At 43.4% G+C, this 20,730-nt stretch overlaps 1 protein-coding gene across 15 annotated transcripts in view; it reads left to right on the top strand.

Moving 5' to 3' along the window:
- LOC105028999 (membrane-associated guanylate kinase, WW and PDZ domain-containing protein 1) overlaps positions 1-20,730 on the top strand; it is a 122,295-nt gene that overhangs the window by 61,828 nt on the left and 39,737 nt on the right. For 14 of the 15 annotated variants that reach the window (XM_034295885.1, XM_020051757.2, XM_034295886.1 and 11 more), the window contains exons 3-5: positions 14,799-14,918; positions 17,639-17,848; positions 18,809-19,076. In XM_034295885.1, coding sequence (XP_034151776.1) covers positions 14,799-14,918; positions 17,639-17,848; positions 18,809-19,076 — 598 coding nt within the window. The remainder of the gene's footprint in view (positions 1-14,798; positions 14,919-17,638; positions 17,849-18,808; positions 19,077-20,730) is intronic. The other variant, XM_013132408.3, reaches the window with a different exon arrangement.

Here is a 20,730-nt window from a genome sequence, read left to right as displayed (position 1 = left end):
TTACACCACACCCCGGGGATTAGTTTCTTCTCCGCAAGGGGTCTGGATCTGAATTTCTCCAAGACAATTTCTTCACAGCTTCAAGGAAGTAAAAAAACTTTACAGCTATAATGTTATGATTGGTCCCAGTAACAGATGTGTTCTGTCTGTTTGGTCCCAGAAACTGATGAGTATCGTCTGATTGGTCCCACTAACCAGAGTCACAACAGACGTGTGTAAAGCAACATTTCTAAAATTAGTAATTGGCCTTAATACTCTAAGATATCCAATCACTGAAAGTCTCAGATTGAAGGTCTCAGACTGAAGCATGTTGCAAACGATAGTGCCACTGTTAAATGTCAATGGATCTTTGATGTCATGGAGCGTTTTTTGGCTCTCACTCAATCTTATTGAAAACTTGTGTTTTGAAGTTGGGGGGCAGTCTATAATCGCAGACCAAAGTATCTCAAAGGCCTGAAAAGACTGTGTGTGGAAGAATGGTCTGTCCATGCCTGCTCCAATCTCATTAAAAATGAAAGAAAAGGCTCAGTGCCATTGTTCTTGTAAGAGGAGGGTGCACTAAATACTGAAAACAATAATTTTGACACGATCATTTCAGAAATGTGTAATGTCAGTGGATTCCCTTGAATGATTAAGGAAGTACAATATATTCCTGATTTTGGAAAATGACAATATAGCTCATCATCTGTGTTTTTACTTGTTCATCTTTATCAATCATCTTTTACAAAACACCATATTTAATAAGTCTACTTTGTTGCGTTATACATTTCCACCAAGGTATATAACACACACACATTGATATTGCGTTTGTCCCCTGCTTTGCATGACCATGTATTTGTTTTCGTAGTGTCTGTATTTCAAACCACATAAAGGCCTACTGTGTGTAGTACATTAGAGGGTATATTGGAATGTAACGATAGCATCATTGATGTGGATGGATAAGGTAATGTAGCCTGCTCTGTGTTTGTGGTTGACATGGTCCTATCTCCTTACAGTGTATTAGCAGAGCACTTGTTGTATATACCAGGCTTTTAAGTGCTGTCTCAATCAATTGTGCTTGGTAATTGGCTTAGAGGCCCTTGAGAGAGAGAGATGGGGGTCCTGTGTGATTTTTCGTTGTGACTGCTTTGTCTTTTCCTGACCACTCGAACTGAAATTTTCCGCTGCTAAGTTTGCGGTGACTTCAAAATGAGGGGCGTTGTATAAGTTATTATCGATTGGATAATTTGAAATCCAATTGGTGTATCAAACCCCCCCCAAAAAAACGTGAGATCTAGATTGGCCAGAGCAAAGAGTTTGGGTAGCCAAGCAAGGTCAGTCATTCTATCTAACTGTCCATCTGTCAGTTGTCCTTCCGTTCCTCCGTCCGTCTGTTTGAGAGGGGCTGTGTGTCGTTAGTCACGACATGGAACACACATCAAGCGGGCTTGTCCTACAAAACACACACTCGTCATTGGGAGCCTTTCCGTATGTGGCTAGGAGCATTCCAATGTCAGAATGGAGCATGGTTGTCAGGGTAGGGTGTGTACATTACCAGCTAGGTGTCTTCGCTGTCCTTAAATTCCTACAGACTTCATAATGGAATGCGTGTACGATCAGCGTTTCCCTGCAGTCTGTTATTGTTCAGGTGAACGTGTTCAAGTCATGTATGAACAACGCTTAACAGGTTGTGGCTTCAGCGTAGAACGAAACATGCTAGTCGTCGCACCGTTTCACCAGCTGGTTCGAATGCCCGGAAAAATCTGTCATGGTGGCCTTGAGCCAGGCATTTAACCGTAATTGCTCTCGCGGGCTTCTCCGGGTAGGAGCGTCTTCTAAATGACTAAAATGGAAGTGGAAGCATCTATTGTACAGGCCCAGCTGTTTGTTTCGTGCCCTTTGTTTTTGAAGCTTGGTTACTGCGTTCACCTTAATGCTCTGACGTTCTGCCGCAGTGATGCTCAGCCTTGACAAAGGCGACATCCACTGAGGTTATCTTTATGTCAGTTGTACTGAGCCTGGGAACCCTATCTGGAACACGACATGTACAACCCCCACCACGCACACACCGGAGCTGCAAGGGTTAGAGTGGCAGATGTTTAGTCGGGCGAGCGTGTCTGTGTCCCGTGTCAGACAATGAGTGGAAGCCGCACAGACCGTCAACAGCAGGAAGGCGATTCAAGGTATCAGATGTCACCAGACTGCTATTGTTAACACAATGGGAAGAGTATATTTTTCCACCTGCCTTTGTCCGTGATTGTGTGTATGTGTGTGAGTGAGAGGGAACAAGCGTGCGTGTGTGTAGTGTGTAGATCGTTCTAGATGTTGCAACTGCCTTACAATTTGTTGCAACTGCCATACAATATATATTTCTTTTTTTACATGTCCGTCTGTGTGTGACTTGGTGATACTGTTGAAGTGTACAATCAAAGACAATTGACTGAGTTAATATTGAAAATATGCAGGCTAATATACATTTGGATGGATTATAGTCTAACTCCAAAGAGCAATATCCAGTTATTGATCTATTAAAATCCGTAAATAGCTCCGGAGCCTTCAACAAATACCAGGTCACCTGAAAGACATTGGAAAATGTAGATAAACCCAGATGACTTGCCCAATAGGTCACAGCAGGCATAGAGAAGGTACATCACTGTGGGAATGGTCATTAAGAAGATTCAACATACTTTGGGATAATGGTGGATTAGCTTGTTTTACATACATCCCTGATTGGTTGAGAGCCACACAAAGTCTTCCTATTTTCCGGGGATTGAAATGTGCATATAATGGAGAGCGACAGTCAGAGGAGGGATGGTTTAGGGGATTTTAGACACCTCATAACAAGCATCTCCTTACTGCCAGGAGAGGGTAAATTATTGGTGAGCTTTAATGACTTGGTGCCTGGGCTGCATAGAACGGTTACAGTCCATGTTGCTAAAGTCCCAATCTCGCTCTGCGAGGCGGCCCGGGGCCACTTTTAGATAACACAAACACTCACAGGTCACACGCTGATGAAATATTTAGTCCGCCTGTGCGGATAACCTCCTTATCTGTGTAGAACTAGGGGCATCCTGCGATATGTCATCCACAGAGTACGGTACTCCGGTAGTGACTGAGTGTCTGAGACCAAAAAAGGTTTGTCAACAAACCTGACCGGTCAGTGCGCCGCACCGTGGCTCAGTTTCACCTGTGCGGTCAAAGGAAAGCTGTTGTCCAGGACGAAAACGTCTACAGGACAGTCCTATTGGAACAAGAGTGGAGCGTTTTTTGCAGGTCATTTCATTTGGGTCGTTAAGTCTCGCCTGAATGCTGTCGTCTCTGTGACTAGTAATTAAAGGAACGTTGGGGATGTGGAGAGCAGCCCCGTCTGGTTGCCCATTTACGTCTCCCAGCTGGCACTGAATCGTAACACACTGTGCACCAATGAGGTCGGAGTCCTGCCTGGTCACTTCCTGCAGTAGTAAGCTGCTGCCACAGGTTCGCTTGGATGGATTCAGTGCGGGTTGTTGCAGGGTCTAATCACCCTCTCAGAGTTGCTAAATATGGCTGTTACAAGATCACAAGTCCCCACCAATCTATGAATAACCTAGAGACTTCAGTTCCTGCTGCTGTATTTGCTTTGCTCTTAACTTAGTAACTAAAGTCTCATCACAAAAGGGCTCCTGAAATAGAATACCACGTCTTTTTTTTGATTTGTTGGTCCGTTAGTGAAACGATGCTATTTTGGAATGTAGCCTATACAAAAAAGAGATTTCACAATTATCGCTCCACTTCACAGCCAAAGTGGGGTTCTGTGGATTGTCAATGATTCAGTAGCCAGATGGCTTGGAAATCTGCTTTTTCTAATGCCAGACAATATATGGAGGCTGATTTTTATGTTTACTACATTCTATTACAGAAATAACAACAACAAATTCCAAATGCCATCCCTGGAATGTATCAATGTGATTATACTGAAAATGGAACGAGTGCTATTGGATGATTATTGAGTGTTACCTTCTAGTAAGAAGTGTTAAATCATTTCTTGCATTATACAGGTACTGCATAATGTGGGCATTTCCAACACAAGCTATAACTAGCCATTTGGTGTTTTTATAGTATGTGGATGGACCTGAGTTACCAGGTGGCTTAGTTTGGGAGCTACTCTTCAGGAGTGCTGTGATCTACTCTTGACTGTTTCACTCCGGAGAGAGTCCACCTCTTTTTCTCGATTTCTTAACTCGTTTGCGTTTCTTTATTTCAGCTCTGGTGACACCAGTCCGACAGCTGGACTGGTGTCACCTTTCCACTTCCAGACAATTGAGTCCATACTTCCGTTGGGTTACTGGATGAATTGTATCCCCTTCTCTGCAAGTGGGTAATGAGATGCGTAAAAACAGAGGGCGGGCTAATCGTGCATTGATATTCAGATCTGTCAATGTAATAGTCTATTTAGAGCACCAGTAGAGATGCCCTTTTATGGACAGTCATCCATGTTTCCAATAATTTGCCCAAATTGATACAATAACGATACAGAGAACAGGACGTTCCTGACATTAATGTGCACCAAAGTTTTTTGTACCAACCGTTACATTTCTGCAGTTATCAATTGCTCCATAACAATCCCATTTATATTTACAAACCTACAATCATTTCAAACTGGAGGTTTCTCAGCTTTAGGCTGAATGACCATTTTAATGAATGATATTAGTGAAATGTTTGTGATAAGTGGTATGGTATAAGTGGTATGTTCACTATTTTCACAGCTTTATTTTTTAAATTTGTTTTACACTTAGCATTGTGTAAACAGTCATACAGGACGAATTGGAGAATCTGTTGCCCAGCTTGGAAGTAAAAAATTGCAACCCCGGTTATTGGCTGTATGCCGTACCTGTGTCTCGACCCACAAAACACTTTAGTGTCTGGTACCTGTAGGTTCAGCGTCCGGTACTTGTAGGTTCAGCGTCCGGTACTTGTATGTTCAGTTCCATAGACCGGAGGAGTGTTGTTCCCATTCTCTGAGATGAGTGTCTTCTCATCTCATCAGCGTGGCATTGAGGCGGGGCCGCTTTCTTCCACGCCGCTGCTGTGTCTGATCAACACCACAGGACGCCATGCAGTCATCGAGAACTCCATAACGCTCACACTGTGCTCTGTGAGTCCAAAAGCTGCCAGTTGCCTAAACCACGGCACAAACTGGCTATTAGGCTGTACTCTATGATCACATAAATCATTCAGATAGGACTGCGACCAAATTTAGTCTAAATCGCTTTTGTAGACATTATGAGTCGCAACCTTTACTTACCCGGGGCCCAGTTTTAATAAGTTATCTATCCTGATTTTAACAATGAGCTTGGATTAAATGGATAGAAATATAACACGTAGAATGGGAGTATCCATTCAAGTCAGTCTTTCATGCTTTCTCTTTATTCTTCGATGGAAAAAAAGCTTCAGAATAGAGTGACAATGTCATTGACAATCGGTGATGACCAATCACTGACATCAGCAGCTGGATGTAACTGTTTATTGGATTAGGAGTCGGCACCAGTCCTTAGAGCAGCCGGCTTTCGAGAGGCTGGATGTGGGTCAGACCAGACAGTCCACAGACCTCTTCAGGGACACGTCCCCTGGTCTGTGGAGCCCGCTACCAGCTATTTATAGCTCACACACTGAATAAGCCATGTGTCCTACTGTATATGGGTTCTGTTTGTGTCCTACTGTATATGGGTTATGTTTGTGTCCTAGTGTAAATGGGTTATGTTTGTGTCCTACTGTACATGGATTGTTTGTTTTCTACTGTACATGAGTTATGTTTGTGTCCTACTGTACATGAGTTATGTTTGTGTCCTACTTTAAATGGGTTATGTTTGTGTCTTACTGTATATGGGTTATGATTGGGTCCTACTGTACATGTGTTATGTTTGTGTCCTACTTTAAATGGGTTATGTTTGTGTCTTACTGTATATGGGTTATGATTGGGTCCTACTGTACATGGGTTATGTTTGTGTCCTACTGTAAATGGGTTATGTTTGTGTCCTACTGTATATGGGTTATGATTGGGTCCTACTGTACATGTGTTATGTTTCTCCCACTGTACATGGGTTATGTTTGTGTCCTACTGTAAATGGGCTAGGTTTTTGTTCTACTGTAAATTAGTTAGGTTGTGTCCTACTGTAATTGGGTTAGGTTAGTGTTCTACTGTATATTTGTTGTGATTGTGTCCTACTGTATATATGTTAGGGTTGTGTCCTACTGTAAATGGATAGTTTGTGTCCTGCTGTAAATGTGTTATGTTTGTGTCCTACTGTATATGGGTAGAGTTACGTCCTACTTTATATGGTTTATGTTTGTGCCCCACGGTAAATGGGTTAGGTTTGTGTGCTTCAGTATATTTTTTTATGTTTGTGTCCTACTGTAAATGGGTCAGGTTTGTGTCCTACTGTAAAGGGTCAGGTTTGTGTCCTACTGTAAGTGGGTTATGTTTGTGTCCTACTGAATAGGTACAGTATGCACCTGCATGTTTCAAATGTGTGGTGTTTAGCAGTAACATACAATAACAAGGTCGGACGGCAGCAGTTACAATTAGTGTGTCAGAATGGGTGTGTCCTTGACTGACTGAGTGTAAACAGCGTATTTAGACTTGTATAAACTGTACCTGACAGGTGTTGGACTAGCCATTGTTTTGCCTTGAGGACTAGCTAAAGTGTAATGTTATATGTACACAGGGAGTGAGAGAGAGAGGGATGTTGATGATGCTGCAGTTCTGTGACAGTGTGGGGAAACAATGTTGATGACGCAACAGACTCACAGAAAGGCTTGACTAAGCCCCCTCATCCTTTTAGCGGGGCTACGATCGCTATCTTACACCACACGTACGCACAGACATGGGAGCAAGTCACAATGAAAACTATAGAAAACACAGATGGTCCCAACAGAAGGATGCCCTATACTCTACTGTCATATACAGGCCAGAGATTCAGTGTTTGTATTGGACTGTGTCTGTGTGTGTGTGTGTGTGTGTGTGTGTGTGTGTGTGTGTGTGAGAGATGTCTGATGAGGTGCTTGTCTGTCAGTTAGACAGTGAAAGGTGTGGTGGGGAGAGGTAGGAAGTGTTTGAAACTGGAGAGAGGTTGAAACATCCATTTGGTGATTGTTTTTTCTGTCGCCTGGGATTTTAGTTGTCATCTCTCTCTGTCAATTCAATATAAGGGCAATTTTTTGCATGTTAAACGTGTTTGCATTACCAAAGCGACTTGTCTAGACTGAATTGAAATAAACAATCAGACAAACTATGCCCATGTCTTCCTATCTCTCTGCTTTCTCTGTCTCTCTCTTTCTGTCTTCATTTCCCATTGTCAGCTCTCCCTCTCTATTTTCCCACTACCACATTGGACCATTTGGCAACCTCAGTTGCTGATTGATGTTGAGGCTGCGAAGGAGGATTGATGTTCATTGGGCGATCACTGTTCCATTTCCTAACCTTCCCTAGTAGCAGGAGAACGTCAGCAGTGTGCCAAGCACCTCGTCACATCTAGTGGAATATGCTGCTACAGCTAGTGTCACATCAGAGACAGACAGCTAGTACCACGTCAGAGACAGACAACTAGTACCACGTCAGAGACAGACAGCTAGTACCACGTCAGAGACAGACAGCTAGTGTCACATCAGAGACAGACAGTTAGTACCACATCAGAGACAGACAGCTAGTGTCACATCAGAGACAGACAGCTAATGTCACATCAGAGACAGACAGCTAGTACCACGTCAGAGACAGACAGCTAGTACCACATCAGAGACAGACAGCTAGTATCACGTCAGAGACAGACAGCTAGTACCACGTCAGAGACAGACAGCTAGTGTCACGTCAGAGACAGACAGCTAGTGTCACTTCAGAGACAGACAGTTAGTACCACGTCAGAGACAGACAGTTAGTACCATGTCAGAGACAAACAGCTAGTACCAGGTCAGAGACAGACATCTAGTGTCACATCAGAGACAGACAGCTAGTACCACGTCAGAGACAGACATCTAGTGTCACATCAGAGACAGACAGCTAGTACCACATCAGAGACAGACATCTAGTGTCACATCAGAGACAGACATCTAGTGTCACATCAGAGACAGACATCTAGTGTCACATCAGAGACAGACAGCTAGTACCACGTCAGAGACAGACAGCTAGTTTCACGTCAGAGACAGACAGCAAGTACCACGCCAGAGACAGACATCTAGTGTCACATCAGAGACAGACAGCTTGTGTCACATCAGAGACAGACAGCTTGTGTCACGTCAGAGACAGACAGCTTGTGTCACGTCAGAGACAGACAGCTAGTGTCACATCAGAGACAGACATCTAGTGTCACATCAGAGATAGACAGCTTGTGTCACATCAGAGACAGCTAGTGCCACATCAGAGACAGACGGCCAGTGTCACATCAGAGACAGACAGCTAGTACTATGTGAGATACAGACAGACAGCTAGTGCCACATCAGAGACAGCTAGTACCACGTCAGAGACAGACGGCTAATGATACATCAGAGACAAACAGCTAGTGCCACATCAGAGACAGACAGCCAATGTCACATCAGAGACAGACAGCTAGTACCACATGTGAGACTGACAGAAACAGACAGGCAGCTAGTACCATGTCAGAGACCAAGACGGACAGACAGAATGCTAGTACCACATCAGAGACAGAAAGAGACAGACACACAGCTAGTACCATGTCAGAGACAGACAGCTAGTACCATGTCAGAGACAGAGTCAAGCCGAGAGAGACACAATGATTAAAAGACCGATAGACAGTCTGTGAGACAAAATGAGACAGAGGAAGAGATGGGCTGAAATCCAGAGATTGGCTAGAATGAGCGAGAAGAAAAGAACAGGAGAAGATAGCAAAATAGAGGAGGAGAGAGTGGAAAAATAGTAGAAGAGATGGAGAGATAGAAAGGAGAGATCTAAATAAAGAACATTCATCTCATCTCAGCCGTTGTGTACAACAAAGACTGTTATTGACAGAAGATGGAATAAAAAAGCAGGTTGTTGGAAGTTCACTCCTCCCTCCCCACCTAAAATACCCACCCTATGGGGCCATTTACACTATGAGAGAGAGAGAGAGAGTTAATCGAGACACACATTTCTCTTATGGTGCCTTATCCTTTCCATTGAATTTCAATTTACATTGGCATGTACCACCACCTAAGGAGACCGGGTTGAGGGCTAGTATCAAGGGATGTGTGCTCAGCAACTTGTCCAGCCCCTTGTCAGTTTCCACTACCCTGAGATATTTTCATAGGTTAAATTAGGTAGCCTTTGTGAAATGTATGTGGTTATACAAAGCCAAATGAAGTGTGGGCTAAATGCAATAAGTTGGCTAAATGCTATTTCTATCTCCATCTCAGTTGACCTAAATAATTAGGCAAGATTAAATGTAGCCCATTGGAACGTGTGAACACAATTAGACAATGTAATATATTTGCGGGGTTTGAATCTGAGATCTGGGTGCCAAATGAACCATTTCTTGTAAGTGAATGGAGCCACAGAACACGGCTCACCAAAACTTGAGATTTGTTTTCAGAGAGTATGGCAACATTAACTTGTTCTTTTAATATATAAATGTAATATAATTTTCAGTTCATTGGCACATTACTCAGCTAGCGATATCGGCAAGCACAATAAAAGAATCTAGAGCCTCGAGCATTCTTAGATACATTTTGGAAAATGGGTAAATAGGCCCTTAGTGGGAAGTCGTTGTGGGAAAAAACCCCACAGGAGTTCACAAAAACCACTGATGTCAGGTTAAGGCACCAATAGGAACAGGTTAAAGGTGTACCAGTGAGTTAGTGACCTTAACATCCTAGAGTTGTGCTCAAGTTTGCATACCCTGGCAGAAATTGTGAAATTTTGGCATTGATTTAGAAAATATGACTGATCATGCAAGAAAACTGTCTTTTAATTAAAGATAATGATCATATGAAGCCATTTATTATCACATAGTTATTTGGATCCAAAGTTTACATATCATTGAATGTTTGGCCTAGCCATTGGCCACAAGGTGACACACACAGGTGAAAATTGTGAATTTCCCACACCTGTGGCTTTTTCAATTGCAATTAGTGTCTGTGTATAAATAGTCAGTGTGTTTGTTAGCTCTCACATGGATGCACTGAGCACACTAGATACTGAGCCATCGGGAGCAGAAAAGAACTGTCAAAGGTCCTGTGTAACAAGGTAATGGAACTTTACAAAGATGAATAAGGATATACAAAGATATCAAAAGCCTTGCAAATGCCCGTCAGTACTGTTCAATCACTTATTAAGAAGTGGAAAATTCAGGGATCTTTTGATACCAAGCCAAGGTCACTTAGACCAAGAAAGATTTCAGCCAAAACTGCCAGAATAATTATTCGGGATACAAAGAAAAACCCACAGGTAACCTCCGGAGAAATACAGGCTGCTCTGGAAAAAGACGGTTTGGTTGTTTCAAGGAGCACAATACGACGATACTTGAAAGAAAATTGCTGCATGGTCGAAAAGAAGCCTTTACTGCATTCCGAAAAGAAGCCTTTACTGCATTCCAAAAAGAAGGCTTTACTGCGCCAATGCCACAAAAAAGTCTGGATACAAAATGCCCCGACAACACCTTGACATGCATCACAGTTTTTGGCACACTGTAATTGACAAGACCAAAATATAGCTTTATGGTCACAACCATAAGCACTATGTTTGGTGAGGGGTCAACAAGGCCTATAGTGAACAGAATACCATCCCCACTGTGAAGGAAGGTGGTGGCTCACTGATGTTTTGGGGGTGTGTGAGCTCTAAAGGCATGGGGAATCTTGTGAAAATTGATGGCAATATGAATGCAGAATGTAATACTGGCAGACAATTAGCATTCTTCTGCAAGAAAGCTGTGCATGGGACGCTCTTGGACTTTCCAGCACGACAATGACCCTAAGCACAAGGCCAAGTTGACCCTCCAGTGGTTACAGCAGAAAAAGGTGAAGGTTCTGGAGTGGCCATCACAGTCTCCTGACCTTACTAATCATCAAGCCACCATGGGGAGATCCCAAACATGCGTTCATGCAAGACAACCAAAGACTTTGCATGACCTGCAGGCATTTTGCCAAGATGAATGAGCAGCTATACCATCTTCAAGAATTCGGGGCCTCATAGACAACTATTACTAAGGACTGCACACTGTCATTGATGCTAAAGGGGCAATACACAGTATTAAGGACTAAGGGTATGCAGACTTGTGAACAGGGGTCAGGTCATTTTTTTCTTTGTTGCCATGTTTTGTTTTATGATTGTGTCATTCTGTTATGACCTACAGTTGAATGTGATCCCATAAGAAATAAAAGACGTGTTTTGCCTGCTCTTTGCCTGTTTTCTTTATAAATGGTACATATACTACTAACACTCCAAGGCTAGGCAAACTTTTGAGCACAACTGCACATATCCTCCATACAGTTGTAAAATGGAGAACGTGTCCGTTGTCTTCTGGAACTGGCTTGGCTTCAGATGAACAAGCGACCGTAGAAGATAAAGCCAGACCCAGATCCTGATAACAGACGAAGCAAAGGCACAGTCTTATTTTCGGTAATCATTACGGACTTAAAGTAGTGCCTTTCTAATGCTTTCCACACAGGATATACTCATTTGAACAGTTCTTCTCTCAGCCTGTGCATTTCACGTGCTTGGGTTATGACTAGAGTAGCGACTTCGGTCTCTGACAGGTCATGTATAATTGGTTAAGTGTGATGAGGCTGGTCCCCGGGGGGAGAGGTTCAGCCTCCGTGTGTTTGGATGCTGCTGTGAACAGGACAAGGTAGTCCTCGTGTCAACACACGGTCAGCCAGGCACTGCTGATTACTTTACAACACTGCGGTTGACGATGTGTTGGGTGTCACTGGTTAGACTAAACCCAGTCTGCATGTCCCTGTATATGGCACTTTGCAGGCTACATGTGTTCAAAGTCATTCTGTTCAGTTGTATTTCATTGACTTCTGGCAACAATATTCATGTATATTCTCTACTTGCACACGCTCGCGCAAACACACGCTCCTGTTAAAATCCCACCAACTTTTTATTTTGTTGCACACTGGTAATGCAACATGTACTGTTCCTCTTTGGTTGTCCTTAGCAACGGATTTGAGACCGGATCATCTATGGTAGACTGTGTCTGTTCACTGTTCTGTTGCAGTTTCTTTGTACTATTTATTCATTTCTCCCTCACACTGCAGGCATCAGTCAGAATTACACTTACTCTTGCCATGCAAACAATTAAAGGGGTCAAAGCCCTCCTGAAGCGAAGTTGTAAGGACTTGTTGCATTGAATCTGTCATATAGTGTCCAAGGCCTCCCATTCAGTGCTCAAATTGCCAAGTATTTTATTTGTGTTCAGTTTTTCCCTTTGTGCAAGAAACTGCAGCTGAGTGGCTGTGAAAGTTCATCAGTGCTAGGGTTGACCCTGAGTTAGACCCAGTCATTGTCCTCTGAGCTACTAGACAATAGAGGAGATAACACAGGCATGGTAATGAGGCCAAGCTGGTCCTTGTCTGTCTACCTCCCTTTCTGTCTGTCTGCCTTTCTGTCTGTCTGTATGCCTGCCTGAGGAATCCATTATGTCTTCACAAGTTCTGTGGTTTGATTTACAAAAGAAACTTAAATTTGGATGAGCGGATCATGGATTGTAAGATGACAGTGATGGCAGCATTTTTAGCATTTCTAAAAATAAGGATGCTATTTGACTGACTTTAAAATAGAGGCAACTATATCTTAATATTTCTTCAACTTGTTATTTAGCATCCCCCTTTAGCTGCCGACAGACTGGGAGTTTTAAGTAAAATAGAACTTGGTGAATTTCTCTCGACTCCATTGACCCAACAGGTGGTAGATCTGCATTGTAAAAATGACACAATATGAGGTCACAGCCAGATATATGTTTTTGACTTGTGTTGTTCTATCCACTTCTTCTGTCCGATAAAATCATTTGACACATAAATATATCATGATCCTTGTTATAGAAGCTGATCTCCACCGGAATGGAGTTGCTTCTCTAACAACACACCTGCATTATTCACCCCTTCACATCCGCTCAGTGTGGATTAACCAGAAAGTGAACAGATCTACGCCCTTCGCAGCAGAAACGTCCATTCCCTTAAAACACCCTCGGTCATAAAGACGCCGACAGCCAAGGGAACTGACAGACTTAGTATGGCAAACAGTAAATGACTAAAAATCCCAGAAGCCTTTACTTTCCCACTATATGCAGTGCATACAGAGCACAAGCAATGCAGTAGAACCCCAATACACTGGTCAGGTAATTCATCACTGTGTGTTGTCTGGCTCTTTGAAAGGGAGGTGGCCTAAATATGAAACAGTTGCTGCGGTAATCCATTGTCTCCATCGTCAGAAAAAGAGAAAAGCCACTGAATCTTAAGTCCCTGCGCCAATGTGAACAGCCGCCGTCGTTTTGAAATGTTTAGACGCGGGTTGTTCCTTTGAGAAATTGAAACGCTTCCATTCAGACACCCGGAGCCTGAACGTTGTGTAAATATGTCTCCGAGAAACAGCATCTGGACTACAGCTCTTGAGCGTTTACCAAGCTTTACCAAGCAGCCAAGTGTGTGTGTGTGTGTGTGTGTTTGTATGTGTGTGTGACCCGACTGTCCTAATCACAGATGGGTAACTGCTTCCATCAGCCATCTGCCAGGTGTCACAGGCTGTCATCTGTCTCTGAAAACAGAGGAACACAGTGACCTCCGACCCCATTGTTTTCTCTAAACACCTCACAACTCTAAACTAAGGGTAAATGTGTGTGTGTGTTTTTGTGATGTCTATGGGAGCATGTGCGCGTGTGTCTGCACATTCCCTGCCGTTGTAATGACCCTGGGGCTCTTTTCTACAAAACAACTCTTTTAGAGAGAGAATGAGAGAGAGCACTCCAGTTCACTAATCATTAACTGAGAAAGTGGCTCTGGTTAGCTTGCACATCACAACCATTTACATTTTATCATTAGCCAACCTTTTAACTAAAAACCTGGCCAGATGGTTGATATTGAGAATGGAAAGTCATCTCATTTGTTGTAGGTTATTTCTTTCACGTGTAATAATGGTTAGAATGGTGGGTTCTAGGTATTGGCCTTGATACCACAGCTTTTATACTACAGATATGGGCCTTTTGGTGAATCTTTTAGCCTGTGAAGCCGGAAACTACTACAGAGGGGCTTTTTGTTTCAATTGTGTTCTATCTGGAGCATAAAATCCAATAAACATGTTCACAAGCAGGATTATGCAGAGTGTTTTCTGAGCCTTACAGTATGATGACAGTGCCAGAAAAGAAATGCATCACCTAGCCGCTAGCGCCGGTTCCTCCATACTGATACAGATGACCCTTCATTTATCACCATGTAAAGGCTTCTTTTTTTTTTGTGGCCATCACCAGGGTGAGATGGGAGAGTGTGAGACTTTCTTTATTTGCCGTCTCCTCATATCACGTCCACAGCAGTCAGTTTTACTGTCACATCAAAAGGGAGCCGGGACCAAAAATTGCACCCTGTCACTTTCAGCTCGCACTTTTCCTGCTTGTTGGGACCTGTTTCTACGACCGGTCCTCCATCAGGCCTTTGATGAGCTGACAAAGCTGTGTATGAATACCAATTATCTCCGCCTCTTCTTCAGTGTTTGTTTCCACCCACAGTCAGCGACCAAACGTTCGTGTTGGCATTTTGACGCATGCAAGTGCCACAGAACTAAGCACCTACAGAAACACACCCCTGGTTCCGCGTATGTTGGTGCTATTGCGGGTAATAACCTTGGTTTCTTCTTTCCCCAGGTACAACACGCCCCCCTCGAGACGGAGAGGTCTCTGGGGTTGATTACAACTTCCTGTCCGTAGAGGAGTTCCTGGACCTTGAACAGAGCGGAACTCTACTAGAAATAGGAACATATGAAGGTGAGAATGATAACGGTGATGACTGTTGTTGATGGTTATGTTTCTTTTGGTCAGGATCAGTGGATGTGACAGTGCTGATAATCTCTTGTGGAATGACTATGTCAACAAAAATGGAAATGTTAAAGGGGAGGGCACATTTAGCCCTTCGAGAGCACTTCGATCCGGTTCCAATTCTTGTTTACGGTTCTTTTAACACGTAAAGCCCCAGAATTGAATTGAGTGTCTGGGATTACAGTGATTGTAGCAATGGTAGACTGTATTGGTGGAGAAGTTCATCTTCCATTAGGTCACCAGGTTCTGCTCATTTTGAATAGTACAGTTCACCACTGTGATGTTGTGTGGGTGTGAATTTCTCTGAGTGTGTGTCATACAGTGTTTATCTGCTTGGCACCTGCGTCCTTGTGTGTTTGGCACCTTTCTAACTTTCCCACAGACAACGTTAAATACCTGTCCACATGAGCTTGTTGCCTTCCAAATAAAGGTAGAATGCTGAGCTACATAGTGCGGATGTGTCAATGCCGATTTTGAATTGAAATGGGACTGCCATTTTCATTGCTAAAACGGACACTTCTGAACAACTGTGGATCTACTTTTTAAATGGGAAGGCAGGTAGCCTAGCGGTTAGACTTGTGCATCTGACTAGTGACCGAAAGGTTGCTAGATTAAATTCACGAGCTGGCAATGCAAGTCGTTCTGGCTCTGAGCAAGTCAGTCAATCCAAATTGCTCCCTAGGTTGTTGCTGTAAATTAGTGTATCGTCAACCCACTTAACTGATTAAATAAGTGTTCCAGAGATGTTTTCTCCATTTCATCATCTGTATTTTTTTTTTTTTTTTTGGGGCAGCCAGGCGGCCTAGTGATCAGTGCATCAGACTAGTGTCCAAAAGGTCCCTGGTTCTAAGCCCACTTACTCCCAAGTTAATGCTATGTCATCCTGTCACTGAGCAATACAGTTGAGCCTAATTGCTCCTCCTCCCCCATAACATTCCCCCCAGGTTGTTACTGTAAATAAGAATCGGTTCTTATTCATCTTGCCTAGTTAAATATCAGAAAAAATTTGATGACATCCCTTAGGTTGTATTGTGGGTGGTATTTACTTTTCAGCGTGTAGTAAACACTAACAAATCCAGCACTGACCAATGAGAAGCCAATAATTTGAATGTATACTTGAAAAAGGCAATGTTTTTTTTCCACCCATTCTAAGGTGCTCCATTATATTGTCTGTATAGGCTCCCTGATCCTGAACAATACAGCTCTGCCTTCTCAGTCAATGACATCTCTGTTCTCTCAGTCAATGACACCTCTGTCCTCTCAGTCCATAACACCTCTGTTCTCTCAGTCCATAACATCTCTGACCTATCAGTCCATAACAGCTCTGACCTATCAGTCCGTTACAGCTCTGACCTATCAGTCCATAACACATCTGTTCTCACAGTCCATAACAGTTCTGTCCTCTCAGTCCATAACATCTCTGATCTATCAGTCCATGACAGCTCTGTCCTCTCAGTCCATAACATCTCTGATCTATCAGTCCATAACAGTTCTGTCCTCTCAGTCCATAACATCTCTGATCTATCAGTCCATGACAGCTCTGTCCTCTCAGTCCATAACATCTCTGATCTATCAGTCCATAACAGTTCTGTCCTTTCAGTCCATGACAACTCTGGCTGCCTGATTTCCGGCAGATGCTTTTTCCACCATTTCAGGATGCATTGTGCTCTGCCATTGTGTCCCCCCCCCGTGTTAGATTTGGTGTTGTTATAGTTCCCTTTCCCATTATCTCTCAGTGTTCTATTCCTTGTTCCTGTCTTTTTCTCCCTTCAATCAAATATTTGTATCTTTTTATTTGTAAATGGCAAAATACAGGAATTTTTATATAGTGAAAAACAAGAGTAATGGATGACAATTGTTTAACTATATACTGTGAGTACCAGTATGGAGTGCTAGGGTACGAAGTGGTTGAGGTTTATTTACATTTGGGGCTGTGGGGGTTGGGTGACTAGGCAACAGGATGGATAATAAACAGTAGCAGCAGGGTGTGTGTATGTATGTGTGTGCGCGCATGCATGCATGTCTTTGCAATGTCAATTTTTATTATTGCTGTAATATAATGCTAAACTGTAAAAGAGACCTTCTGTAGATCTCAGCTTTTTTTAAATAAAAAAATCTACTTGTTTCCATGTTATGTGCAACTGAGTGTGTGTGTAATGATCAGTGTGTGCCTAAAGTCAATACTAATGGGTTGGTTAAAAAATGGTACCATGCTAATAGTCCAGGTTGCCATTGAGTAGTAATTTTGCAGTTCTGTTTAACAGTTCTGCGGTTTCGGGGTCAAAGCTGTAGATCTCTTGCTCTGTCTCTGTCCCCCCTCTTAATTTCTGTTCCTGTAATGAATTCAGCTGCAGCAGTCTCTCTTAGGCTAGTACTAAGTCATGCCACCCTATACTGCCACCTACTGGACACATCTCTCAGGGGGCATTGCATCTCTCCGGAGAAGTGTAAACTTTTAACGGTGCTGCTGTGTTTGAAATATCCAATGTGCTGTGACTCTAACTCTTACCCCTATGGGATAAATTCTGATGGTGGCAGTATAGAGTAACCTGAGAATCGACTATGCAGAGACGCTGGTTGACCGATTCTATTGGTCCCGTTCGGTCTCTCCATTTCCCTGTCCTCTTTCTCAGAACTTGGGAGATGTTAACGTCCCTCTTGTTTCCTAGGTAACTATTATGGGACCCCCAAGCCCCCGAGGCAACCCGTGGTTGGCACAGTGACTCTGGGTGATGGTGTGCTCCTCCACGGCCTGCCAGGGTCCCAGCAGTCAACTCCCAAACGCACCAAGTCTTACAATGACATGCAAAATGCCCGAGTAGTGCCTGCTGATGACGACGATGACGACCAGGCCACGGAAATGAACAACAGTTTTACAGGTGAGTCGTCGCACGCGAGATTTGACGTGTGCCCATCCGTGTGCATGTTCGTGCTTTCCTACGCTCTGTTAGGCAGTGCGTCGCCTGGTATCTGGCCGTTACCTAAGAGTTATAACACTGACATCAGCATGTGAGGAGGAATGGGGGAGAAACTGTAAATGCAGTTAATAAAACATTCATGTCCTGTCCCTGTGTCTCTCTTTCTCCCTCACTAATTACTGTATTTGTGTAAAACACTAATCTAGGGGTTCCTGAAGGGCGGATATTTCCCACTTATTGAGAAGGTCTTTCTAATGCTTTGTGTCAGTGTTCGGTGTTGTTTTTAGGCATTGTTTCTGATATCTGTTTAAACCATGGAATAGGACCTGTTTAGAGTGGAATAGAGTCTGTTTAGAACCTGTGTGAATGTATTAGCCCAGACAGGAAGCAAGCTGACCACGAGTTAGCGCATTTTTCTCTCCGTCTCTCCCTGTCGGTTTCTCTCGCTCTTTGAAGTCTGTTCCGTCCTGGAGAGTGTGTGGGACATTCAGTCAGTTCCTAGATTTAGTTTTCTTTTCCCTGGGCGGGCGGGCAGTGTGGATCTATGCCCTCTCTGTGTGTCGGTGCCAGCCTGGCAGAATGTTGAATTAGTGTTTGATCGCCCCTGAAAGGCTAACGGAAGTGAGAGAGGGAGGGTTCCGAGACATTGAGGCTGAATACATTTGCATTATAGTCACTTGCCCCCTTCCTTTTAGACTAGAAGGTGGACAGTTAATAGAGACAGAAGAGGAGAGAAAGAGTTAGGTGGGGAGGTAAAGAGAAAGAACGATGTCAAGCGTGAATGGTTGTAATGGTTGCGTGAACGCATGAACACGATTCACACATTGCGGTACTGTTCCACCTGCATGTTGCCACATTCCAGTCGTTGCATGATCAACATAAACCCTCTCGTCTCTGTTTTGTTTCGTGTTCTTTACCCAGGATCCTTAGTGCGTAGTCTCTTCCCCTCTCCCTTGTTGTGCGCAGGTAACCCTAGTGACCAGGACGAGAGCTGCGGCGGCGTTCTACGGCCGTACCCCGCGCGCGAGAACGCTCCGTCCTATGGTCTGAACAACGTGGCCGCCTCCACCTCAGACAGTGGGCAGCAGACGCACGCCCAACCCCAGGCGTCCCCTGAAGACCCCCTGGGACCCCTGCCAGACAACTGGGAGATGGCCTACACGGAGAACGGAGAAGTCTACTTTATAGAGTGGGTATTCAGGTCATCCTATGCCCTCGATGGTGCTAACCTGACCGGAGAACAGGGAGAAGTTAACTTTACTTTGTCGTATGACCCACAATAGACTGCGTCACAGTATACACATACACCCAATACATTAAGCACCCTTAGCTTCATCTAAGAAAGGAGACATATGCTTGTTTGATGGCACCCCGATTTACAGTTACCTATAGACTGTATATATACCATAAAAGTATTTGGACATTGACACATTATTTTTTGGGGAGGGGGTGTCTGCATTCTAGCACTTATGTTGTACAATGACTCCGGGTTTATGTACAGATTGTCAGGTTTAGTTTGAGAGTCTTTTCATCCATATTTGATAAACCATTTCAAAATGCTATTTGAAAGCATTTTTGAAAGTTTTCTGTGACCAGTAGACATCCCCAGATGCAGGGTATCTTCCTTGGTGATGTCTGTGACCAGTAGACATCCCCAGATGCAGGGTATCTTCCTTGGTGATGTCTGTGACCAGTAGACATCCCCAGATGCAGGGTATCTTCCTTGGTGATGTCTGTGACCAGTAGACAGTCCCAATACCTTTGAAATTCAGTGTATAGTTTATTCCAAAAAAGTTTAATGTAAAAGGGCTGTGAATTTCTTTTGTTGTTAATCAGCTTGATTTTACACTCCAAAGATCATATGAATCAAAGATAAGTATAGGAAAAATTAAAATAATTAGGAAATAATCCTTTTATTTTAAGACGTGCTTGCCACAATTATTGGCACCCTAGAAAATCATGAACCAAATCGAATAGATTTTTCTGATTAAGATTTTAATATTTAAAGTATCTTTGCTTGATGTCCTATGGTCTGATGAGACTAAAATTGAGCTTATTGGCAACAGTAACCAGAAGTGGTTTTGGTGTAAAATGAGCAAATGATCATGCAGAAAATAACCTAATCCCTACTGTGAAGCATGAAGGCAGATATGTGAGGTTGTGGTGCTGTTTTACTTCCAAAGGCCCTGGGAACCCTGTCAGGATACATTATATCATGGACTCCAGATTTTAGGCCAAAACCTGTCCGCTTCTGCCAACAGGCTAAAATTGGGTCATTGTTGGATCTTCCAGCAGGACAACAATGAAAAGCATACCTCCAAATCCACACCAATGTCTCACTGTCCATCGAATCAAGCCTTTTCAATGGCCATCAAATCCTATTAAAAACCTGTGGAGTGAACCTACAAGGAGAGTCCACATGGACCAAGCCCTCTGAATGATCTGGAGAGTTTCTGTATGGGCGAATGGTCTGCAATCCCTTCCTGTGTGTTCTCCCACCTCATCAGACATTAGAGGAGACGACTCTGTGGAGTTGTCTTGGTAGAGGGAGGGTTCTCAAGCTATTAAATGCAGGCGTGCCAATAATAATTTTTCAATTCAATAATTATTTCAAATATAACTGAGGTTCTAGCGCTTGGCAACACACCACTTGATCACAAATGACTATTACCAAAACAGACGGATGCTTTGTTTTTATTCTGCTGGCTCGTGCTATAGCAACCCCTTAATAATCTACGGTAAGATTGAAGCGTCTGTTTTGGTAATGTGCTTATTATGCACTATGCTGAAACAGGCACCAAACATCTCATGGACGTAGCAAAGCGTGTGGAATCTTGGACGCA

The sequence above is a fragment of the Esox lucius genome, chromosome 12, assembly GCF_011004845.1.
Source record: "Esox lucius isolate fEsoLuc1 chromosome 12, fEsoLuc1.pri, whole genome shotgun sequence".
NCBI classification, from domain to species: Eukaryota; Metazoa; Chordata; class Actinopteri; order Esociformes; family Esocidae; genus Esox; species Esox lucius.
This window is presented reverse-complemented; position numbering and strand designations above follow the sequence as displayed.